The 27,127-nt window shown below is 34.6% G+C and overlaps 1 protein-coding gene across 4 annotated transcripts; it reads right to left on the reverse strand.

Annotated features, from left to right (window-relative positions):
• On the reverse strand, positions 1-26,803 carry LOC149779527 (uncharacterized). Of its 4 annotated transcripts, none has more exons than XM_089938644.1 (4): positions 26,622-26,803; positions 13,242-13,347; positions 3,012-3,088; positions 1-499 (listed from the first exon to the last, which is right to left on the reverse strand). In XM_089938644.1, exons 2-4 carry the CDS (start codon positions 13,299-13,301, stop codon positions 211-213), a joined length of 426 nt encoding a protein of 141 aa, XP_089794770.1. In that variant the 5' UTR covers positions 13,302-13,347; positions 26,622-26,803; the 3' UTR covers positions 1-210. The 4 variants fall into 4 exon arrangements, 2 of the variants coding, with proteins under 2 accessions (XP_089794770.1, XP_089794771.1); XM_089938645.1 differs by lacking the exon at positions 26,622-26,803 and adding an exon at positions 15,493-15,764; XR_016415411.1 differs by lacking the exon at positions 3,012-3,088.
• Between the last annotated feature and the right edge of the window lie 324 nt (positions 26,804-27,127).

The following is a 27,127-nucleotide window of genomic DNA, read 5'->3' on the forward strand; positions in this document are numbered from 1 at the left end:
TGTGTCCGATTTGTTTCATTTAATTAAACATATGTCTATAAAATATTACAATTTCAAATTCAGAGCATATTTTTGTGTAGACAATTATCTAGATAGTGTAATCTGTCTTTAAAACTAGAACATTACATGACATAATTATTGTATCTTTTCTAATATGCCTTTGAGAACAGCAAATACGCAAATCATAGGAATTTTAAGGCTCCATGGTTATTATTTACTGAAATCGGATGTTGACGGTGTAAGTTGCGCTGGCGGAATGTAATATATATTTTGGTTAACATTTTCCTGCCTGACATTATTCGATTCAGAAACAAATTGTACACATCTGTTCGAACTGACCCATGATGTATGCAATTTTAATGTGCCGTATTGTATATATGAGCATTCGTCGGCTAGATCTGTGATTTCATGGTAAACATGCTCTTCTGCCGCCCTCGGTGTCGCTCGTTCTATTTCCTGCAGTTCCGTGCCAGAGTTTGGCTGTCTCGTTTCATTATTCCTGGAAGCAGAATTAAATCTTTAAACGTGTCATAATCTATGCATTTGCAATGTTTGAAGAACATTCACTTTCAGAAACTTTTTAATGTATTTTGATATGAACATACCATAGACATATTATGAAAGGAAAATTGATCTATTGTGTATATGAAAAGGTAGCACAAGTTCTTTGAATTCTTGGTAAACAGTCTGTTTTGCCGCCTCGCGTGTCATGCGTTCTTTTTCCTGCCATTCTGTGCAAGAACTTTTCATTCTGTCCTCATTGCCCCTAGCAGCTGAAACATGTCATCATCGCATTTCAGTGCTTGAAATACATTTATTGTAGACAAACAATAATTTATTTTCATGTGCACATATAATAAATATACCACGAAATGGATAGTTTTGAACATTGTATATGTAAAATATATTAAAGAATCTCGGAAACATTATTAAGACTAAATGATTTCCTTAGAGGAAGATTTGATCATATTTGATTCTAAACAAAATATCTACTCCCCCCATAAAAATAAGAAAAGAAACATACTATAAATTAGCCTGTTAATTATTTGACCCTTGACATTGAATTGAAATGGGCGATAATCTAAAGGTTTTGTGCAATTCTTCTCTGGTTCACTGACAGACGACTACTGTTTTTAATTCGCACCATATATTCACTTGATCATAGGTACCACTTAGCGCTTATACATACAAAACTATCCAATATTTTTCTGTGACACGTTCTGCCTTTCCGTCCTTTTATCCGTATCTCCGTCACAATTGTTTTTAAATAGCTGAGCTTGAACTTCAACACCTTTCCCAAACGCTGCCCATACTGTAGCTAATTATGAGTTGTATATAAAGTGTGCTCCATATTATTGTGAGACTTTGCAGGGAGACCAAGGTATAATAAAACAAAACAGTGATCAACAGCATTTAAAAGAAATACTTTATCAAAGTTATTTCATGAAGACATCACACATATGAATAATATATGAAACACTCAGGGGAATTTTTCGTGGGATTCCCTCGTGAATGATACTCTAACTTGGGGAATTTAATATTTGATTACAAGCTCGGGGATTTACAATGGCAAAATAGGGGATTAGTTGTGGTTGCAAATTATGTGAAGGTTATACTTTAGATGTCTTGATTTCGAAGTAGACCTTCCTGAGAAAATGTACTTAGAAGATTTGAAAAATGAACACTTAGTTCATCATGTGCAAGTAGCAGACAATCGCTGTAAAGTACAAACTGAATGAGCTTAGTGTATTTTAGATGAACTTCAATTCATATTTGAATGACCATTTACCTTTGCACGGTTCCATATATATTTACCTCATGAGAACCAAGTAAACATTGACTAATTGCATTGATCATTACATGCATAATTTCATATATCATGCAATATATGCCCAGTTTAGTATATTCCTGACAAAATCAGAACAACTATTATATCGAATACTAAAGCAGATACCATATATTACATAACAGTGAGCTTTTTCCTAAAGAAAAGTTTTAAAAAAGCTGTACAAAGTATCATTATAATATACGTAGAATATAATGAAATTATGCAACATTAGTTGCGTGTTAGATGGCTGGGTGACAGAATCTTCCGGCCGTCTTGATTTCTACCCAAGATGTTGGCGTGTGTAGGGTTTGAAGACATAACATTCTATACACTCTAATATTCGATATTATAGCTCTAAATTATGTAATTATGAAAAAGGGATGGTTTGGGTCTGACGCCACCCACTAATTAAATATTGCAATATGACAGAAACATATTGTCGCAGTGTATATTCTAAATGTATTTAGATCAAATCATATGTTTCACTATTTGAACAAGTTTTTCATGCTCATCCAAAACACATGTTTCTGTTTCCTGCCTGCAGAATTAGAAGTAATTTTAATCCCCGACCCCTCCATTGCACTATAAGATCTCTATCATCGACATAAATTCGTAATAATTTTAATTGTCCAGTGTAGCATGACATCTATGTCGTTGATATGGATTCTGGATCAAAAGATTTGATAGCTACAGTAAAGATTAAGTCCAAGAAAATCTCACATGTAACCATGGCTATCAACATTCGCCTTAATGTCAAGTTGAATTCCACAAACTTGAACATCATGACGTTCAAATCCGACGCTTTGACAATACGTATCCAGGCCGGGATCTAAACTGGATCAGTCCATATTTTTACCTTTATTCCTCTGTGGGGCGTCAGCACTGCCAAAACTATGGCCACAGCAAAGATGTTCGAAAGAGAAAATCGGATGCACAGACATGAGCAGGAAGATCAGATGAAAGAGATAGTTCTAATGCGTTAAACAGTGGATGGGAATGAACTTTCTTGAACTCAGGCAATTTCTGGAAGACCTAGATACACTTAATACAACCAGTTAACACTAAGCTAGTCCAGATAGTGTGGAGAAACATTTCCTCAAATATTGTCTATACACAGACAGACGTTACATTGTCAGAAGTACGAACCAGACTCACGTTAGACTCCACTAGAACCAGTACTTACAGCTTCACAATCAGAGTAAGAGTGAAGCGGATGACTCTCATAAGCACTGTCAGAGTATGGGAACTAAAATCCAAATGCTGCAAAAGAAAAACCGCTTAAATCAAGGCCACGAAAATTTCATGGAATTTTGTGCATCACATAACATCACAATCTCTAAATTGTGTGTATTACATAACATTCGAAATCTCTGAGTACAGAAAAAAGCTATTTTTTCAAAATGATCCAATCTCATTGGTTCAAAAAATCTGGCAACAGGAATAAAATTATAAAGAATGTCATGACAAAATAGAATTTATTTGTTTATACTGTGGAACTAATTATTTTTCTTTTATTAGATGCATTTGAAAGTGACATGTCCTCGTGCATGCAGTTCAGGATTATATTATCTTCGCATCTTTAGGTATAACATTTGATTTTAAAACATTAAACATTGAAGCTTTTAAGTTATCTAAAGGTGGGTGCATCAAGGAAGATACAGCAGATCGTCTTTGAATGAAAACATTGAAGAGCAAAAGGTCACGTGATACGTAATGAGATAATTTTAGTAGTATATAGCGTACTATTGACCCGCCTGTCCTCGCACATATGACTTCACATCGATTGGTTCACTGAACTATGCCTAACTATTCCATACGCATGCGCAATCATATCTTTTTATGGTTCGAGTGAACACTTAGTCTGGCATATTCTTTTATATTCTGTTGAGTAAGTTAGACAAATGTTGATGAAACAGATGGGCCAAGTTAAAATCTAAGTAATAGCTTCTTTGTGTAGAACAGGATTTTCAAACATGCTTCATTCTCAATGGAAAGTTTTAAACGATAACCACTCATTGTCGAACAGGAACAAAATACTGATATCTCCTGTTGGTTAAACCGGGCTGTTGGCGAAAATGAGGCCGTATAAAAACCTATTTATTATTAAGTTTAAAATGGAGTCCTTATTACAAAATGTCGACTATATGAGATACCCACTGATGACGAGTGGTCATTGAACTATCAAACTGGTGTAGCTAAATCGTATGTATAGGAACATTCCTAGTCTAGCCCATCACACACTTTTGTCTGGTCATTTAGCGATCAATCAGACATATGACGAGATCTTGAATAATTTTGGTGGCCGAAAATTAAAATTGACATAAATACTGTTGATCTTTTAACACTTGTCAACTGGTAGGAAAAATATTCAGGAGATACACGAGTCTCATCTGCATTCCTACATTGATGAAAATTAGTAGAATAATGGAAGACTGTGTAGGTAACACTGAATGTAATGTAAGACAAACATACAATGGAAAGGAGTTTTCAGTCTTGTCATAGACTTCTGGCTCTCTTGTCCATACCTCAAAATCCTTATCAGGCAAAGTAGTATGGCCCTTATAAAACAACATCCGTACTGGATGAACTCAAAGAGGAATGTTGAAAAAGGAATTCAAGTAGAGAATTGTGGTAAAACAATATTAGAAATGAAAAATATGTCATAAGTTTGACATTTAGAAACATCTCTGGCGAATGCTTCTGTTACGAGTATATGACCTTAACATAAATAAAACAAAAGATTGAAGACAACAAGCTTTGTGAAATTTAACAAATAATTTATGTCCCTAGAATAAAAAATAAAAAATTGAGATAAAAAATGAACTTACGGTTTTACGAATTACGTCCAAAAATAGTAAAAGATTTAAAAAAACAAAAGTCATATCAATGAAAATTTCACAGCGAATCAGAGTTCAAATCCTGATGAAAATCCAAGACGGAAGGCAATGACGTCTGTAATAGTCAGCGTTTTACTGTTTTGTCAACAGTTTCTTGCTGAATCACAGAAAATATTATTCCAGTTTTTTAATTTCGTATAATTTTTATTATTTTTTTTTGTCCAACAATTATCAGACCACTTATATATTTCCAGGTAAAATACTCACTTGAAATTCTATACTTTGAAGCAAATAAAAACACCATAAAACAACTTGACGTTTCAAGTGTTAAGGCACAACTACTAAAATTCTTATCAAAATATTACTTATGAAACTAACAAAAACGCAAAAAGGAATGCGGGCAAGAGTTTACTTTTAGGGGAATAATGGAAGTTTGTTACATGAAAAGCAAAGCGTAGTCCAGAGATGACCTTTATTGTACTTAATATGCATACACTGATGAAGAATAAAAATAATAAAAATGTTGTTTACTAAAACTGATTTCGGAACAAGGTCAGGAACTATATACAGTGTTTCAAATATAACTGTTTTTGTCGAAAAATTAAAAAGGTCAGAACTGAACTCGATTATGGACGATGCTAAGTCAAGGAAACAATATTAAATCAAAATAGCATATAATGGAATTAAAAAAATTAAAACTAAGTAATAAAAAATTAAATTAAATATAAACAACACTTCCCCCATAAAAGCAAAATAATGATATATAGAAGAAAGCTTTCTTTTTTTGCCATAGGACAATTATAAATGTGGCTTATAAACATGACATAAGATGAAATGTTATGAATGATGCAAAATATACATTTCTATACAAGGCAAGTGTATCTGCCTGTAAATTATCTTTTCCTTTGATGTGCATGATGCCAATATTATGTTCCTGTAACAATAAACTTCACATTAGGAGCCTTTAATTTTTTGTTTTACATCTTGCCGATGAAAGTAATCACAAAACACAATAATCGGAGGAGGAGTTTATTCAATGCAAACTTCAAAGTGTTGTAATGCCTATATCAAAGCTAGACATTCTTTGTAGAATGAAGATTAATTTCCCTGGTGCTTATTTAATTTCTTAGAAAAATAGCACACAGGATGATCAACACCATTTTTATCTTCTTGAATCAATACTGCTCCAACCCCAATATGAATTGCATCAACAAACAGATTAAATGATTGACTGAAATTTGGAGCTGCAAGAACTGGTGCAGTCTTAAGTATGGCTTTGAACTTATCAAAAGCCTCCTGACATTTTTCAGACCAATGAAATTTGGTTTTCTTGCTCAATAAATTTGTCATGGGTTCAGCAATTATGGAAATATTGGAGACAATTTTTTTTCGATAGTATCCAGCCATACCCCAAATCGCATCAGTTGCCTTTTACTGATAGGCACATGGAATTCAGAAATATATTTAACCTTAGCAGCTATAGGTGTAACTTGTCCATGTCCCACGCTATGTCCTAGAAATGTTACACAAGCACAACAAAACTCACTTTTAGATAAATTAATTATCAAACTTGCATTAGCGAGACTATCAAAGAATTTCCGAACTGTAGCTAAATGTTCTTTCCAGGTGTCGTTGTAGATGATGACATCATCGATGTATGCTTCACAATTATCTAGACCAGAGGTAATCATATTCATTAAACGTTGAAAAGTACTTGGCGAACCCTTCATCCCAAACGGCATCACTTTATATTGATAAAGTCCATCTGGATTCCAAATGCTGAAATTTCCTTTGCCCTTTCCGTCAGAGGAATTTGCCAAAATCATTTCAGTATGTCAAATTTGGTAACGTAGTTGGCATTTCCAATTTTATGAATGCAGTCATCGATGAATCTGTTTTACTCAAAATGTTCACCTTTCTGTAAGTAGTGCACATGCGGAATGTATTGTCTGGTTTCGGAACAAGTATACACGGTGAACTCCAGTCACTTGTACTTTGTTCTATGAAATCATTCTCCAGCAAATACTGAATTTCCTTTTTCACGTATTCCTTTTTGAAAGCATTGTTCTTGTTCGGGTGTTGTTTAATAGGTATGGAATTTAAAGTTTCAACGTCATGGAATAGTTTGTTTGCTCTTGTAGGAACATCTGGAAATAAGAGCTCATAGTCAAGTAATAACTGTTTAAATTCATTCATTCTTTGTTGCAAATGTTAAAGTGTCTGGTCCATATTATTCGTAATTTCTGAATTCCGAAGATTTGTCACTACATAATCAGTAGAGTCCGATGGTATCCCTTTACTTGAATACTCAGTGAGTGCGACAGGTACAACTAAATTAATTGCGTTTTTAACCTGGCCATCTCTCTCAACATACACCTTTAAGATATTTATGTGGCAAGGTTGTGTTTTTTTTTTCATCTCCAAGGGGTATTTTATGATATTCTTTAAATCATTTACTTTCTTTTCAACTGTGTAAGGACCATCATACGTGGCCTAAAGGGGATTTTGTGGTATGGGCAGGAGAGCCATAACTTTATCACCAGGCTGAAAACTCCTTACCTTCGTATTTTTATCGTACCTTAGTTTCATTTTTGACTGAGTAGAATGCAGATTAGTTCTAGCAACCTGACAAGTCTTTGATAACTTATACTTAAATTGGAAACATAATCGAGACGTTTCTCTTCTAACAAACTTCAATGGTCCACTTACAATATGTCCGAAAACTAGTTGAAAGGGACTGAATCCCAAAGATTATTGCACTGATTCCCTAACAGAAAACAAAAATAAATAAACTTCTTGATTCAAACTTTTATCTGTATCCAAAAAATATGACTGAATCATACTTTCCAAAGTTTGATGAAACCTTTCTAAAGCCCCTTCGCTCTCATTCTTATAAGCAGAATATTTGAATTGTTGATGATTAATTCGTTCAAAACTTGCTGAAAAATTCCAGACATAAAAGTTGACTCTTGATCAGACAAGGACAGATTTGGGAAGGCCCAATTGGATTTAAAACTTTTTTTATCAAAGCTTTCATTATTGTTTCAGTTTTAATATTCCTCACAGGAATTGTCTCTGGGAATCTTGTTGACTCAAATATTATGGTCAACAAGTACTGGTTACCTGACTTGGTCTTATGTAAGGGACCAACACAATCTACAATTATTCTGCTAAATGGTTTCTTCAAATGCAAGAATAGGTTGCAGACGAGCATTAGATATATTCTGATTGGGTTTTCATACAATTTGACAAGTATGACAAGATATGCAGTATTTACAAACATCAATTTTAATTTTTGGCCAATAGAAGTGATTCAAATCTTATGACGAGTCTTTTTAATCCATAAATGACCAGCCAAAGGGGTTTCATGGGCCAAACTAAGAATTTCCTGTCTGTACAATGTTAGAACAACAATTTGATAGTTCATTGACGATTCGTCACCAGCAGGTACATCGGGAAGTCTCCAATTTCTAATAAGAATTCCATTTTTAATGCAATAACAAACAGGTACTTATGTGGCTTCAGTTTCACGAATGGCCGTTTTAAACAAAGAGGAGATCTCAGGATTTTGTTTTGCTCGACGACAAGTGATTATCGTTTATCACCCTGATTAGAATAAAGAAAATAATTAGCTAAAAGAGGATCACTGTAATCAATACCTTTTAAATGATTCAAACAAGGGGTGAAAGTGACCTCATCAAAAACCTGACCAACACATGTGTCAGCTAAATGAATACTTTCCCGATCAGCATCATTCTCAAGCGCTTTCGTTGCCATAGCGTTTTTCAATAGGATCGACTTTCTGATCAAACAAGACTTGTCAGTAATAAGTAGATTAACCACACACTTATCACCAGATAGGTCGTTGCCTAGTACTAAATGATGCCCTCAACGGGTAAATCATACATTGTACCGACTGTCACTGGTCCTGAGACTAAACCTGATGACACATTTACACAAAGAAGAGGAACATTAACAAAGCCTCACTCTAGTCCCAGAATAAGAACACTCTCATATGAAAAAGACTTCTCAGAGAAAGGCAAAGTGTCTGATAATAAAGAACTCTGACGAGCTCATATGTCCCTTAACTTGTTAATAGAGATAGGATTGGCTGAATCACCCAGAGTGATATAGAACCCTTCGACATAAATGGTTTATAATTCTCCATGATAAAATCAGACCGAAGTTTATTAGACCCAACAAACGTATTGCTTTCAATACATGACAGTGACCTTGACATCTTAGAAATAAGAACATTTGGAATAGGTCTGCCTTGTTATGATGCTTGTTGTCCAATTGGTAGCAATCATAAATAATAATTCCTTTCTTCTTACAGTAGGTACACGTAGGAAGACATAAGGATTTCTGATCATTCTTATCTGAAACTTGATTTCTAAAAGTTTTGCCAGATTGAAATTTAGATGGGCTTGTATTAGGCTGAACTAAATCTTAACCAGTCGTGGTAGTCATTTGCTCAAGATGTATTCAGCGATTATGGATCCAGTCCAAGTTCACTCCTCCAATTACCTTCCAGGAATCAACTTCAACATTTATGGGTGCAATAAGTTACACAATATCTTGTAAATGTTTTCATGGAAAATAATTATTTTACATCAGAATACTACACATGGCTGGCAATTTTTCATGAATTACATTGTGATAGTCTTAAAATAGTTTCACGCCTTGTCATTTTTTGTGAGTTGTCCGTGTGTGAACGATTGGAATTCTTGTTTATTTACATATTTCATATATAAGGTGTAGGTCTTCTGTTGATTCTTTTTCTTCTTCATTACCACGTCTGATTCAGTCCAAAGAAGCCACAGTGGTGTAACTTTGTTATTGTTGCCATAAACCAGCTACAGGGTTTAAAGAAATATGGCTAAAATAGATTAATCGATGAGCCAAAATGTGGGAGTCTAACACTATCCGGTTACGCCATCCATCAACTCGTCCCCACGCCAATCCAGCGAAGTTGAAAATGGTGTCATCGCAAATACTCAAAAATTCACCCTTGTAGCTACACCACAACTTTTAATTTTGACCACACATCATTTGATTTAGTACAAACTTCACTCAAGATGGAAGAAAAATCTTTCCATTTTCTCATCCTCTGCACCCCCTCCTAGTTGTAAAGACAACCTGACTCAATTTCTCTTTTCTAACCTCATGTAGTATGAAAAGGCGATGGATACCAACCTCTTTTTTAAGATTTAAACTTTCACATTGTACTTAAAACCAAAATACATCCAAACTCCTACATTATATTCACATTTTTAAAAACAAAACGTCAAATAGCCAATCCATCCATTAACATGGTCACATTTTCGATTGGATTCTTCACAGACCAGACGATAATATTCTACAGATTGCATTGGCATCCCACGAACATGCATCCGATCACTTACAGTTAGAGACTATACATATCAATCTTTAACAACATATGAACCTGTCTCTATGGATTTTGTACATACATTTGTGATGAAATGCACCCCAAAATAATGCAAATCTGATTCGATTCCGACATTACTGCTTAATGTGCGTTTAGATTAAATATTTCTTTTTTTTATCTCTGTCATCCGGGGAATTCCCATCATTGTTCAAAACTCTCATTGTAAACTGTTACTACTTTGTGGTCATAAACTATGCAACAGAAAGAAGCAAAGACAACAAGATTTTAAAAACTGAACAAATAATCTAGTCATCAAAGTTATAAATGAAAATTGTTGAGGAACATATAATATTATGAATTAAATCTAAAGTAATCCTTGTAAAGATTTACACAAGTCCCAAAAAATAAAATGTTCGAAATGAATTCCACATCCTCGAATGTGCAGATCTACCCAGAGACCTGATGTATTAGAATGTCATTGTCCAGAACGTCTTTGAATAAAATTTTCAATAGTTCCAGAATACTATTTTTCCCAATGAACACTTTGTAATTCTAATAAATAACCAGATATAAATTATGTAGACAGATGTTGAAACAAGGATGTTGGAAAAAAGAATCCGAAATAATAATTAATCCATTGATCAGTCCCTTTCTAATATAGAATTGTAAGGCCCTTAAACGTAATTTCTCCTACCCACTTAGTGAATTGTCACAATTATTATGCGTCGTAAAATAAAACCCTCCTGACAGACACATGTAATGGGAAATAACTTGATTATTCCAAAATCTCATCTGACCCCATTAGCTAATGAGAAAATAATCCATGGTTGTGACAGGTTCAATATATAGGTTGAATTTAACTTGTATTTATAGCTCAACATCTATAAAATAGAATCTACATCCACTGACAAAATAGTATTATCAAGTTTATAGGTGACCAGTAGAATATACACGCACAACAAAATTACGTACAATACAGATGCAGTCATGTACCAAAGTTGACACAAAATATAGACATACATAACATAAAGCCTTCGTTTAAAAAAACAACACTTGACCCTAACGATTTAAAGAACGACCGCAATGTTTCTAATCTCTAATTCATTTCAAAATCTTATACAAAGTTGTTATATCCAACTTGCATCTCATCTGAATTCCAGTAGTGTTTTAGCAATGTACTACTTAACGCCCTTGCTATAGAATTGAAACTGCTCTTCTTAGAGAAGTTAACGACCTTCTCTCCGATTCGATTAATGAAGTGATTACTGTCTCTACCCTCCTTGACTTGTCTGTAGAGTTTGAAACAATATAAATTGATATATTATTTAACTGTCTCCAACATGTATTTGATATTCACGATACAGCCTTACTATGGTTCAGATACTACTTAGACAACAGGATATAAACTATATCGGTAAATTGAAAATATTCCAGCCCAGCTGATCTATGTTTTGGTGTTCCACTAGTTTCTGTTATCGGCCCCGCACTCTTCATTCTATACACCGAGAAGCTCTCAAGTGTCATAAATTGGCGTCCGGTGTCTCACCAATTGTATGCTGATGACTCTCAAATTTATAAATCTAACTGCCCAACCTAAGTTAAGGACATTATCCATGGCATAGAGAGAGTTGCATTTCCAATGTGAAGTCATGATTGCCATGAAACAAGCAGCGCGTGAATGAAGATAAAAATGAAGCTATCCTGATCACCACGCAATATTTTCTCATTCACATCCTTTACCGTAAAAATAGATATCAGCAATACCAACATGAAATTTTCACAGTACAAACTTATGTGTCACTCTCGACAGTAGGCCCTAATTACACCAACATGTAATGAACATTGTTGCATGTCTGGAGATCAAACGCTGTGTCTTCATTCGTAATTTGTTTTCGTTTGATTCTAGTAAACAACGTCATGCTCCTGAGTATTGTCACGACTGGACTATTATAATTCACTTCTACCTGGTTCTTTTCAAGATCTACTGCAGATATTTCAAGAAGTCCAAAACAAGGCTGCTTGGGTCATCCGTAGAGTACGAAGAACTGAGCACACCTCCTCTTTTTTGTAACCTTCCCTGGCTATCTGTTCAATCCAGATTGCTGTTGTATTGTTTTTACACTTATGAAAGTGATTATCAATATCTCGTCGCTAGTGAAGATAACATTGTTCAACAAAAGTGATTTGATGACTTAAGATCAACATTTTCCAAAAAAAGAATGAATATATAAGTGACGTATTTGTCTTTTTGTGTTTTAGCTATACTAGATTTTCACCCATGCCCTTGTATCAATAGAAAAACAGAATAAATACAAGGATTTTTAAATTCGCTATGCATTCATGTACATGCAGTGTTCTGTTGATAAACTCATAGTAAGCTGGATTTAGCTTCAAAAGGTATTTTCACAGACTGGTGTCATCACGAAAGTGAAAGCAATTAACACAATGAAGAATATGAAAAAGCGCTGGTATTTACATAGTATTCCTTATTTCACTGCGCTATTTTACGTTTACATGCCTGAATGATACAAATCTGACACGTGATATATATATATAAAAATAATATATATATATATATTATTTTTCTACTCTTTTACGTATTTCAAGTCTCATTAAAGGCAAAGTCCTCAAGGCGGAGTTCAGCTCTGTTTCATATTATTGTTCAAAACACAACTAATCCTGTTATTTGCTTAAAGGACATTTTAAATTAGATTACTATTATAACATTGTATTGGTTGTGATGGATTGGTTCTTTCAATATCAGAAAGGCAAATACATTTGACAAGTTTAAAGTGTTTTCTTTACCAGCAACAGACAAATGAAGGAATAACTAATTACGTTTTCTTTTTTTGAAAAGGAAAAACTCCATTTATTTCTTTACTGGTGAGATACATTTATAAACAGGTATAGGGCACCAACCACTAATATAAAATCTTAATTTTAGTTTGGATTGATCAGAAGTATCTGTTTGTCTTGGTCACAGAGCATTTTTTAAATATACGAACATAAACAATATACAGACGACTTCCAAATTCAAATCAGTATCAGAGAATTCACGCGATTTTTCGACGGTAAATATCCCTGATACAACACTGGCATGTATAATATTATTTTCAATTACAATTATGTGGTATTATAAACCATGAAAATAAATCTTACTGTATGCAAAGTGATGATGCAATTTTACCTTCTGGATTCCTTTCTTTGGCAGTAATGACGTTGGCAACAATGAAATAAACAGCAACATATTGCGAAAGATACCAAGGTTAGTATTATGTCAATCATCTCAATTCCTGTGAAGCAAACAAACAACACATAATTTAAGCATCGCATGATTTTTGATTGCTTATCTCATTGCCGAAAAAGGTGAGAATCACCATATGTGAAGGAAATATAACTAAAATGCTAGTTACTTTGCTTTATTCTGAGTTGTAGTAAATGTATATTCTGACATATATTTCCAAACCTCGTAACATAAAAATATAGATAAATGGAATAAATTAAAATAACATTTTTTAAAAAATAGCTGACTTATTGAATTTGAATAATATATATAATAAAAGGAAATAATATGGAACTTTATAGCAGGTATTATGCATAAGAGTGGATAACTATGATGTTTAAAAGAATCAAAGACGTTATCATTTATAAATCTCCGAGATTTTCATATTTTCCGAAAGTGACATGTATATGAAAATAAACGGTACTCGGTTGTTGTCCGTTCACCAAAGCCAAAAAAGGCATCTGCTTTGTTAGACCTCGATATGATGATCAAGTCTATATTATTTGTCTTGCGTGTCCCATCCATGTCCGTAATCTTTTTGCTCTCTGTAAAAATGCAGGCGACTTCGTGTATTCATATAAGGATTTATATAATTATAAGTACTAATTTACCTCTTGTCATGTCTCTTTTTGCTGTCCATTGCAAACACTTTAAAACAGTGCTGCTTTATTAAATTTTTCTCTTGCATATTTTCCCGACATCACTGATTTTAAAATCTACCATTATTATTAGTAGCATTATGAGGCTTTTGAACCTTGACCAATGAACACTATTTGTATCCTCCATGATGACGCAAGCAAGCGACATACAGTGTGCAACTCGTGGATGATCAATCCATGAAACTGTTCAAAACGCCTATATGTTCTTCAGGCTGCATATGGTATCACTCTGCATTATTAGAAGACAACTGCTGTTGCATCGATCCATACTTCCCATGCTGTATAAGTTAGCTATGATCCAAAACTGACGCACTTATCATATTTCATCAAATTTCGTAAGTTCCTTTAAATTCAACGGGAGAGAAACATTTTGATTTAATCTGCACCAGGTTAGAACATCTTCGCTAAAATGACGAGTCCTTCACGTATTTATCAAACGATTTATTAAGGTCAAATATGTGGTCTTCATTTACACTCTCAACACGGGCCATAACCGTGACAACTAACTTGCCCTATTCTTAAACGGTAGTTTGCATCTCGCTGTATATCTATAATGTTTGCAATTGTATGCATGACTGCAATGTATAGTGATTATGCATAACTGCATTTAGTTTAAGATACTAAGAACAAAATACATAGGAGGTATAAATAGATGCTTGTTGTTACCAATAAGAAAATGATTAGCAAATATGTTGGCTAGTCTGGGTCTGTTTCACACTGGACAGGTCGGTCAGGTGGCATCATTGAAGACTTAAGTTAATTCTCATTGAATGGGGCAAATTATGTGAGTTCTGCGATGTTGGAGATTGCAATTTGTCATTTAAGAGTAGTTACAATATGCGTGTTTTTGCCTTGTATCTGTATATAAGTAGCTATGACAGGAAACTTTTCTCACTAATATTTATTGTGTTCTTGTTGTAACACTATGTCTTCAGGCGTGTTTTATATTGTATTTTTATATTATCTGAGAGGAAAGACATTTGTTTGGATTATTCAGTGGAAATCATATGTGCAATAGTACTATAAAATTCGTTTGTAACTGTTATGATTTATTCAAACGAGTTCTGGTCAATGTCATTTTGATATGTTAGGACTTTTGGTGGTCCTAATAACAAAATAGGAAATGGCCGAAGTATTTTGATAACGTCAATTGTTCCGATAAACCTAAATTTAACATTTTAATAGCGCGCAAGTCTGGTTCGTATTTATCTATTAAATCTGGATTGTATAGCAGATGGAGCCAAATAACAGCTATTGTAAATAGGCAGCATGGTCCACTGGCAATGATATGTAACAAACGCGACAGCAGTCTTCCACAATCCTTGGTAAATACAACATCAACAGCATCGTCAGCTAAAGATGAAATCTAGTTTGAAGCATTATACGTCTATGCATACGACTACGGAAACGTACTTGGCGTTTATGTTTGAGATTAGACTGTATTATTCTATATACACAATGGATTCTGATCGCGATGATGAGGCTGCAAATTTTACCTACGGTGTGTTGGACCAACCTACAGCGGATACTATCATTGATACATTTGTCCCACTTGTTGACTAATATCGGCGTCAAAATGGCGTTACCAGAGCCTTATATACATTGAAATATAATCGGGTTATATATCAGAAACGGACAGTCGGAACTACGCTGGGGTGGACATGCCAACTCGAGGTCAGCGTGGTGTTATTGCATTAGCACGTTCAAGCGCTCGAGCATGGAATGAAGCAACAGGTGCAAAAGCTCTCCGAGATTGTTTCTGCAAAGACAAAGAGGTGTTCACCGATGTATTCACCCCGATTACGTCCAAAGACAAATATTTTACACCACATTTGCTTATGTAAAAAGAGAAAGATTTCGGCTATTATTCAACAAAGATGCGCTTGTTCGGGTAAACGTTATTAGGCGAAGACGTTAGTTAGACGCTAAAAGACACAGGCATAATCGGTGCGATTTTAAATGACAACAATGCCAAATCACCAGAACGCATAATCGTCGGAAATTTAGATATTCCTGAGGCAGAGATTTTTAATAATGCTATGACAATTATGCCAGTAAAATAGGGTAATTAGCCAGAAGTTGGCATGAGTATTGAATCTGGACGTACTGGGTCTGCCTGTCCTACGATTGTATTACTGATATTGCCAACGGGAAAAATTGATTGAAGCGGAACAAGAGGTACGAAATTTAATCTCCAAGGGAACCGCTTTAATTGTAAGGTAAACATGCATATTTTCGTTGATAAAACCGAACTTGAATTTCAGAAGTATCGGGATTATCCGTATAATTGGTAATAAAATAGTGGTAGAGTATTGATCCTAGTAGCCTCAAGAACCCGTCTGTGTTTTGACCCATTTTGTGGGTTAATGATCCACGAGTTGCGCATTGTATGTCGCTTGCTTGCCAAATCACGGGGAATAGGGGTAGTTTGACTGGATAGGATTGATATAGGTTAAACAGAGCAAAAGCCCCATAGGGTTACTATTTTGTTTCACACGTCATTGGAAAATGTTTGTGCACACAAAAAGTAAACATCAAGTCCAGCAGATTGTATTAAACCCAAATACCTTGTGATGCAAGTTACTTTAAAATATAAGTTTCAAAAAGATTCCTTCTAATTTTAAACAAGTAATTGGATATTAAGATGGTGTGCAATTAAAAATTTATAAAACAAAAGTCCTATTGGAGACTAATATTTTTTATGTAGCTGACATATAAATAAATGCAGATTCGAAGTGCAAGACGTCTTGGTTAGCAGGGTTATTCCAATGGAATTCACATCATATTTCTTAGCATTAACTTTAATAACATCCACCGAAAGGCAAATTTTGAGAACAATTTCCTAAGAAATATGTGTTAATAGTGTGCTTTCTGCCAAACATAGTTGCTTCAAGTTTCTTTATCTTTGCTTTCGATGACTGATCAACAACAGGTGTACAAAATGTGAAGGCCTCGAACTGAATTTATTTTTGAGCAGTTTATGAGAAGGCAGTTAACATTATGTTATTTTCAGCATCAGCAAACTTAACAAACAGTAGAACTCCATCATTTAAGAATCTTTTATAAATCCTTTGTACAGTTCGCGTTTTGTCATATTCTGTCAAATTTCATTGGGCAGTGTTTTAGAAGAATTGGTGTAAATGTTGTTTTATTTTAATTTTCGTAATGGGGATAATATCTCATAGTAGAACTGCATCGTTTATGCATATTTAAAAGGCTTTCTAAATGAATATTTTCTGTAAAATATTGTCTAATTTAGCAGAATAGTTTGTGATTAAACGTCGTTTAAAGGTATTTCTATTTTTGGCAAAGGGAAAACGTATTAAGACAGCTTGGCTGCATTTATTCAAACCGAACCGCGGCAGTTAAAATTATTAAAGGATAGATAAAACAGATTACGGGTTGCTGCAACTTTATTTTCCTCCATTAAAGTATCAAATCATTTACTGGAATCTTGCTGTCGATTAATTCACACATACTAAGGTAGGTGAAGACGAAATAAACGTAGCATTTTGACTTCGTCTTCTTCTTCTAACATTTATTCGGTATTATACATGAGTCCCTAAATGTTCTCTCTCTCTCTCTCTCTCTCTCTCCACCTGCCCATATCACAATATCACACTCTTATTTGAAGGAACAGCAAAATGTATGAATTTATAATTTAGTAACACTAAACTGGGTGCAGTCTATGTTTTTGGCAAATAGTTTTCATGTTGCGTTCCTGGAATAAGATCATCAGTCCTAATGTCCTACAGGTGTATACAAAAATAGAATCGAAAGTTCAAACGGTACTTTATATCAAAATCAGGGTGATGCGGAGAATTTTTAATGAGTCCCAGAATAATAGAAACATAGATACAGTTGTGCAAACTTTGTTTAGTATATCCCTTCCATATTAAAACTGTTAAATCTATTTAAAATTATTTTTTAATCATGAAATTTTTTATTAATTACTGATAAATAAATACAAAGACGGGCTGAGCACACACATGTAGAAATGCCTTTTGGTAATTACATCATGGGATATAATTTGTGTTAACTTCCTCATAGTCAGGGATTTGGAGTTGTGCACAAATACACGCACTACTTCAAGATGAAAGCATTCAAACGTAAATTGTAAAAACAATGTCTAATGAAAAAATGGTCCGGTGACTATTGACCAAATTATTCACATTGTTCAGAGGGTTACTGAAATTGGCACAACAAAGCCCATTATAAAATATAATCGTTTGCCCAAATCTTAGCCTCGTGTATTTGGAAAGTCTATTATATCCAGCAAGAGGCGAAACCATACGACACTCTAACCAACAGAAAAGCTGGAGGATGGCAATACACTGTAAAAAATGGAAAGTTAATTACATTAAAAATTTCAATTTTGAAAAAAAAGCCTTTAATAGTTGTAGCAATGTTTATTACGGTGGAGTACACAAAATGCATTTACATGAAGCTTTATAAACACATCCACTCAGACAGTTAATTAAAAATGTCATCAAAGACACCAAAACAAGAATAATACAATTTTAGAGCAACAAGGTGACTTCAGATTTCAACTATCTATATTAACTAAGTAATCAATTAATTAGTAAGTTGTAATTGTATAATTGTTTCATATTAAAAACAGAACAGACGATAAACATGTAGTAGATTAAATTCACTGAAGATAGTTCCAAATAGTCGCTGCAAAGATATGCTACAGACATGCTGACAGGAATTAACTGGAGAGGTATGGTTTTTGTGTGTGGAGGGGACGGACGGAGGCTCAGGAGAATTACAGAGTGGTATAAATCCTACCATTTACACATAACGTGTGCCCGCCCGTTTCCCTTATATGTATCAAATACTTTGCTGGAATTAAAATTTTCATATGACCGTCCCATTATTATGAGTTAATATGTATGTGATTACATGGAAAATGTCAGTCTGTGCAGAGAAACCCTTCTCACAATTTGGAGGTATGTGCATGGCTAGATTTTTCCTGGATGAACACAACTATATCCTCTGAAAGTCCGACTCAGATCTTTTATTGTGTTCTGGGAGGTCCATTACATGCAAACCAACTCCGATCCTATAAAACTTCAGTTGCTTTCTTTGATCAACGACATATTCAGTATTTTTATCTATAGTCCCCCACACAGGCAAATATAGAGAAAAACTGAGTTTATTCGCACAACTGCTATATACCATAGTTGAGAAAGAGTAATCACATGACCACTGTGTATCGCATCTGGAAAGATTATGTGCAAGGCTGCCATTCAAGTGCTGTCAAAAAGGCTTTTCACAAATTCAGCATGTCCATAATTTACATAAGCTATTTGCAGGAATAGCAGCCTAATCCATGTATTTAAAATGACGGACATTAAATAATTAAAATAGTCAGATATTTTAATCCCATCAGAACATTAGAGATATAGAGATATGATCATTTTAATACTGATTCACTTTGATGTTATTTTTACAAGTCTTTGTAGGTGAAACTGGTACGATGTTATTATGTTACTTTTTCACTTCCTTCAGTATAAATTATACATGAAAATGAATTAGTTACCAAATGATTTTTGCTTTATCAAAATATTCCTTTTCTTTAGTATCAACATTTTACCACACTCGCTTCAAAGTTATTGAAACATGGCAGAAAAATCTGAGAAATTGTGAAACATATCATAAGTCAGCCACGTTAAATAGTGAGCAATCCAATTTGATTCATTGATTCTGAATATTATGGACTTAACTCTAATGTACTCTTTGGTAACAGTGTTGATAGTCTTTCCAGTGCACACAACAGGCATGCAAATAATTTTCTAAACTTTAGCACCTGGCCACTGTATGAATGGGCACCTATCAACTTACAACCAGCCGTTGTTTTAGCACATCTAAGTGTATTTTCTATTTATGCACAGTCTAACATTATGAAAAAGACACATGACAATCGCTAGCAGATAGCAATAATAATAATAATAATAATAATAATGAGGACTTTGTATAGCGCTTAATCTTTAGAAGCTCTAAGCGCTTTACAACATTAGACAACACCTATTAGATAAAAAAAAACTTATAATGATACGATTACAAAAACAAACACCATGAAATTACAAAACGTTAAAAGACATGCGGAGAATATTTAAGGTAGGAAACATTATTAGGTCTTTAACTTTGTGCTTGCAGTCGAGTTTTAGAGCTCTCTTGAAAGTGATTACTGTGTCTTTGTGTCTAAGTTCAGTGGGCAATTCATTCCACGTTGCTGGGCCCTGGTATGTAAAAGAATAGCTGTCCATATTACTTTGTTTTCATACTTGGAATAATGAGTATACGTTTGTCAGAAGAGGAGCGTAAGTATCTTGCTGGTGTGTACACATGGGTGAGGTCGGATAGGTATGTTGGACTAGAGTCCGACAGTGAAACGTAGCACAGAGTACAAACTTTGTGTTTTTGATTCTGGATCGAATGGAGAGCCAGTGTAGGGCACAGAGCAGCGGTGAGGTGTGCTCTGATCGTGGTACTCTAAGTATGATCCCAGCAGCTGTGTTTTGAACTTTTTGAAGTTTCTGGAGCAGATATTGAGATGAACCAGACTGAATGGAGTTACAATAGTCCAGTTTTGAAAGTACTAATGAACACACAAGTGTTTTAGTGGCATCAACTGAAAGATATTTACGAATTTAGCTGATGCGTCTCAGCTCAAGATATGCAGCCTTGCATGTGTTCATGACATGTTGGTGCAATGTGAGAGTACTGTCCAGAGTAGCACCAAGGTTTCGTACTGATTGTGTGAATTAATGTTGGTGTTGCTGATATTTATTGTTTGAGGTAAAGGATGTGAATGAGAAAGTCTTTGTATTGTGATCAGAATGGCCTCAGTTTTATCATCATTCATGTACAGCCTGTTACATGTCATCCATGATTTCACGTCAGAAATGCACCTCTCTACACCTTGTATGGTAGCAACAACTTCAGTTTGGTGGCTAGATTTGTATATTTTGATGTCATCAGATTACAATTGGTGAGACACTGGATGATGATCTATGACACTTGAGAGCGAATGAGTGTACAGAATGAAGAGAACAGGTCCAAGAACAGACTCCTGTGGAACACCACAACATAGATCAACTGGGCTGGAGTGTATTCCATTTGCAGATACAATTTGTGTCCTGTTGACCAAGTAGGACTTGAACCGCAGTAAGGATGTATCATGAATGCCAAATACATGCTGGAGACGGTGATATAATATGTCATGGTCTGTTGTGTCAAATGCTGCAGATAAATCAAGGAGGGTGAGGACTGTAATCTTTCCGCTATCCAATGCAGAGATAATGTCATCAACTACTTTTAGAAGAGTAGTTTCATTACTGTGGCAAGGACGATATGCAGAATGTACATTGCTAAAAAGACTGTTTGAATTTAGATGAGATAGGATAGAACAAACTTTTCTAAGATTTTTTATATGAATGTAAGATTAGAAACTGGGCGGTAGTTCTTTAAATCGTTATGGTCTAGTGTTGGTTTCTTTAGCAGAGGCTTTACAATGGCAGTTTTGAAAAATGATGGGAATTCCCCGGATGAGAGAGAGGTATTAATAACATCAGTTAGTGAAGGTAATACTGGATCTAAGCACTCAAGCAGCAGTGATGTTGGAATTGGATCAAGTTCACATGACTTTGGTGCACTCTTCATCAGGATTGTACGTACAAAATCCATTGAGACAGGTTCAAATGCTGTTAATGGTTGCCGCTCAAATTCTGTATCCCAACTGTATGGTGACGACGAGTCAATTGAAATAGTGGTGTCAAGCTTATCTCTAATGGTTTGTACTTTGTCACGAAAGAGATTTGCAAACATGTCCGGAAGGTCGACTGGAGAGAAGATAGTTGGAAGTGGTGTGGATTTGTTCCTTGGCATTAGCTTGTTAGTAATCTTGAAGAGCTCTTTGCAGCTGGAACTTTCCATGATCTTAGTAGTGTAGTGGGCTGATTTCGCTGCATGGACTATATTTGTGACATTCTTCTTAGCGGCTTCATAGATTTGCTTATGAATAGTGAGTCTGGTGGAAAGCCAAAGCCTTTCAGCTTTACGGCGGTCTCAGTTAGCAGTGCGAAGCTGGTCCCTAACAATGCTATACCATGGAGAACACTTTTGAATTGATACTCTGCATTTGGTAGCTGGGGCATGTTTGTCGAACAATGAACGCAGGCAGTTATCGAGTTGTTCTGCTGTAGGAGGAAAGCGATTTAGGTTTGCTTGGATATCATGCATTTGTTTGGTTCTATTTATCATACAGAGGTTTCTCTTAGTAGCATATAAAGGTGGAGGGTTAGGGACTGATACGTCAAGATGGCATATAATGCAGAGGTGATCTGATGCAAGGTCATGGGATATCAGGGAGGACCGTAGAATTTTATCATCAGGTCTATGAAGAATCCAGTCTAAAATGTGACCTTGTTTATGGATGGGTTGGTTAACTGACTGTTTGAGGTTGAAAACATTAATGGAATCTATGAGTTTTGATGTGTTTGAGTTTCCCGGGTAGTCAAAGTGAAAGTTGAAGTCTCCAAGAATAATCAGTTTGCCACCTATCGAATTCCCATACTCCAGGAGATTGGAAACTGCTCCAAAAAGAGAGATTCAGGCAGCTTGTTTTTTCTACTAGGAGGAGGGCGGTATAGCAGAAAAAATGGAATGACCTTTGCTCCAGTGTGAGTGTGGCTTGGACTAGTTCAAATGATGTGTGGTCGAAATTGAATGTTGTGGCGTGGTTAAGACGTTTGATCATGGATTTCTTTGTGATGACAGCAATTCCACCTCCGCGAGAGTTGCGGGGGAACGACTTGATGGAGTAACCAGTGGGTATTAGATCCACACACTTGGGCTCATCGCCTGATGTTTTTAGCCATGTTTCTGTCAGGAAAAAGATGTCAATATTCTGGTCGTTGATAAAATTAACTATTTCTGTGCGCTTTTCCGTTGGTCCTATTGAATGGGCATTGAAGAATGCAATACGCAGATGTATCTCTTGGATAGTTGACACAGAGTTGACGAATTAATTGGGATTTGAATTGGGTTATATAAATTAACGGTCGAACTTTTTTGAAATTGTTGAGCCGAAATAAGGGAGGTAACTGGAATTCTTCTTCCTTTTCGACGCCGGCCAGCTTTGAAACAACGTTTTCTTTTAAACCCCCAAAAATCCACACTGGTACTCAAGACGAAAGCCAGCACCTTGACTGAGAGCAAAACCAAGCAAGACTTTTTTAGATCATTTGTGCAACAGTATTTGCGGTAGTTCAGGTTCCATTCAATGATTATTTTTACATAGCTAATTTTAAAATCACGTGACAGTCAGTTCTGCGTGATTAGTACACTCTCTATGCCTGGACAAAGTATTGCTGCCGCAGAAACTAAAGTTAAGGAAACTGGGAAAACAGGTCATAACACCGCTCAGTAATGATATAAACTGTGAAACTAAATCGCATCTAGAGCTTGTTTATATTACTAAGGAAGCCAAGGTTTAGACAGATTGTCAAGCAGGCATGACGACTCGTTTAAATGAAAACACTGAATATTATAAATCTAATTCACTTTAGCTATCATTGATATGAAGTTGTATTCCAAATATGTTTGAAAAATAAATCATTCCTTGATGGACTTTTAGTGCAGAAACCAAAGTTTTGAAGTCATGCAATCAGGGTATGGAACTTCTCTAAATGACATTATATTCTTAAAATCAACATTTATCCAAGATCTTTATCAAATTAAGATGTATATAAAATTTATGGAAACTAATTATCGGTTGTAAAATTGTATTGTAGAAACAAAATCAGTAATCGCCAAACCAAATCTAGTTTGAATCCAACTAACTCTTGTAATTATGTAGTATTGAAACCAACCTATTGAAGGACAGACAGATGAGTCGAACATATACATAAAGGCATTACCATCTGGCTCTGCAAAGTAATCAAATGGGTACATTATGTACTATGTATGAATTGAAAACAAATATATATATATATATATATATATATATATATATATATATATATATATATATATATATATATATATATATTTAATATGATAATAACAGTATACCGTGTTGAGCATATTTAACATGTAATAAATGTGGAATGAGTTTGCTTACAGACCAAATAAGATATATCCTAATGACAAGATTGTTACTTTGATAATTAACCATATGCTAAACAATCTGACTACCTAAATATTTATTAGCATTGCTCACTATTATAAGATATGAAAATATAAACGATTTTATTTGTATCCCAGTGAATATTACGTTTGATTTTCAGTATCATAGCATTTTGAAATCCATTTATTAATAACACCCATTTAAGTTATTTCAAACAAATGCTTATGGCAAATCGCTAGACATCAAGAGCAATTGTTACTTCACTAGCAAGATTTCATAACAAAAATATCCATAAAGCATGACCTTTTTATCAAAATTGGTATATGTGTACTTCTATCTAACATTTCGAAAAGGTACGTCTTACAGCTCTTTGCTCTTTGAAATCCATGATCCATCAAGTTGAAACGTAATAGCATGGTGTTCTTCCTTTTCGTTTTGTCACAAAATGTCATAGGGGAAGTAATAGAAACTACTGCAAGAGTTATGGTCGTTGGAAAGAGACTAGATTTTTGCTTATAAACAATTATGCGCCACATCAGACGAAAGTATTAATTGCACAAAGCTCAGATATGAATCATAAATTAAAAAAAAATACAATCATGACATGAAAATCTACTTAAGCAGGTCATGTGCATGTGAATGTGTCCCGATCGAGAAGTAACTGATTAACTGTGATTGAAAGGTAAAAAATGTACAAAATTAAAAATTAATTTAATGACCTGAAACTAATCATGCCATCAATATCCGAATACACACATGCGTACTATATGACAATTCCTGCAATCTATATATGAATACATACATACCTAACAATTGTATGTCTTACTTTTATGATTTATGCATTATCATATTAGTAACATTTCTGTCAATAAAAGTTCAAAAAACTGTCAAAATATTTCAAAAAGTTATACGTAATGGGTTAAAAGTTTGTTTAGGTGATCTACATGTGCATATAAAAATTTGAAAGAGGTTGTCTGTCAATACTGGGTGGTTCTAAGCAATCGCATCAAGAAACTTATCAGAACAAACAGACAGGCGTGACAGATGTTTGATGATCACACCGTAAGCAATGAGAGCATACAAAAGAAAACAGGAGTAATGCTCGTATGCAACTACTTTCTAACTATTTGCAACACCATTATCATCTAAGTCAATGCACTATACCAGTTCTTGTGACATACATATAATTAGCTAAGTTCAATCACTGGAACCCATTCTCACGACATTCACTTAGTCAGCCAAACCAAGGCACTTGACCCAATCTCATGAACGTCACACAATCATCTAATCAATGTATCAGACCCAATTTCATGACATTCACATTATCATCTAAGGCAGTGCACTAGACCCTTTTTCATGACATTCACATTATCTTCTAAGGCAGTGCACTATACCCATTTTCATAAATTTCACATATTCAAACGATTGCCCTGAAGGAAAAAAGTTTTTATATTTCTAACGCGTTAATGCAAATGGTAAATCAATAACTGATATATCAACCTTGATAAAAACGCAAAGGAGGCCTTGTGACAGTTTTTCCCTGGCCATAAACGCGGCTTATACTTATGTAATTTACTAAAGAAAGAGAGGATACATCTAAGATATGTGTCCGCCCGTCAGCCACAACATCGATATTACTCGATAAATATGAACATATGTATCGACCATAACGGACATTACAGACCCCAGCGTAATATGTTGCTGTCAAGACAATCAGAAGATTGCACTATGGCAATACAAAATGAAGAGTGCGAGATTGTTATCAAGCAGATCATTTAAGTAAACTTAACGTTGCTTTGTTGCTAACACAAAGTAGGTTAAACATATTGTTAAATCAATATGTGCCTAACACTTAACGTAATGCTTTAGCTGAAATCGGAATGCAAAATATGAATTTGTCACACAATATAAAATCAAGTATAATTTTCCTTTTTCATAAACATATACAGTGTTACGATTATTGGCAAGAGATTTCATATCGTTTGTCTTCTAAACTGGGACACTGGCAAAGTTTTATATAGGGCAAAATTGCTGGCATACCACATTGCTTTGAAGAGCTACAGGGGCAATTTAAGTTAGAACAAATATAAAGAGGTTCCGAAAGGCTATACATTTTGGAAAACGTTGATGTCATGGCCTTAGATTCGTTTTGGGTTTCTTATGTGGCTTAAGTACATACTACACGGCAAACTACAAAATGAAATGTGCCACCTAAATGATATTAGTACAGTCCATCTGCACGTAATTACTACACTGGCAACAATATGAAAATAAACATTCAGTTAGACAAGTCTAAATATAAAGACTTGTACAAAAATAACTCGTGGAAGATGAAACATTGCAAGCAAAATCATCTCTATATGATAGATAAAATAAATATAAAGGACTTACAATCAAAATGCGCCTTGTGTTATATCCTTCACCTATGCGTCTGACTTATTCCTGACACACACTGACGCAAAATTACAGAAATTAATATGATTTACTTACCCTTTCTAGGTCTCTATCTTTAGTTTTTCTAGTACAATAAGACCGCATAAGTTGCTGAGCAACTTTTACAACCAAACTTCAAGATAATTGAAAACACAAAATTAGGCTATTGAGTAACTCTTATGTTGTCGTAGCATTCGAAAGTGAAGAATGCACTACTGAAATCATCCAATGACTGTATCGTGCCAGTCGTTTTTAGAAGTGTTGATTTATTATCTCTAGATATGCTGTTATCGGTTAAAGACAACGTTACAATGAGGAAGTATATATATGTTTTTTAGTGTTGATAGTGAATTGATAAATGATTAGGGTTGTTACAGTTTAATCAGATTTACTCCGAATATATTGAATAGGATAAAATAGATTTGTGTTATTGTCGTTTAAGTTATTAATACTGCTCTGATAATTGGAAAATGGCTAAGTCAGGGAAAACAACGTGTACTAAGTAGGGTATTAATTTCGACCACTAAATTAAACGAAAAGTTTTAGTCCGTAGTGAAAAAGTC

Source organism: Sinohyriopsis cumingii, chromosome 17, assembly GCF_028554795.1.
Source record: "Sinohyriopsis cumingii isolate HCF-2022 chromosome 17, ASM2855479v2, whole genome shotgun sequence".
Classification (NCBI taxonomy): Eukaryota; Metazoa; Mollusca; class Bivalvia; order Unionida; family Unionidae; genus Sinohyriopsis; species Sinohyriopsis cumingii.

Coding starts and splice junctions, on each gene's coding strand:
- LOC149779527 (XM_089938644.1), bottom strand. CDS start 13,301: ATGTTGCTGTTTATTTCATTGTTGCCAACGTCATTACTGCCAAAGAAA. Junction 3,089..13,241: donor CAAAGAAAGGAATCCAGAAG/GTAAAATTGCAT, acceptor TTTCTTTTGCAG/CATTTGGATTTTAGTTCCCA. Junction 500..3,011: donor CTTACTCTGATTGTGAAGCT/GTAAGTACTGGT, acceptor TTCTGCTTCCAG/GAATAATGAAACGAGACAGC.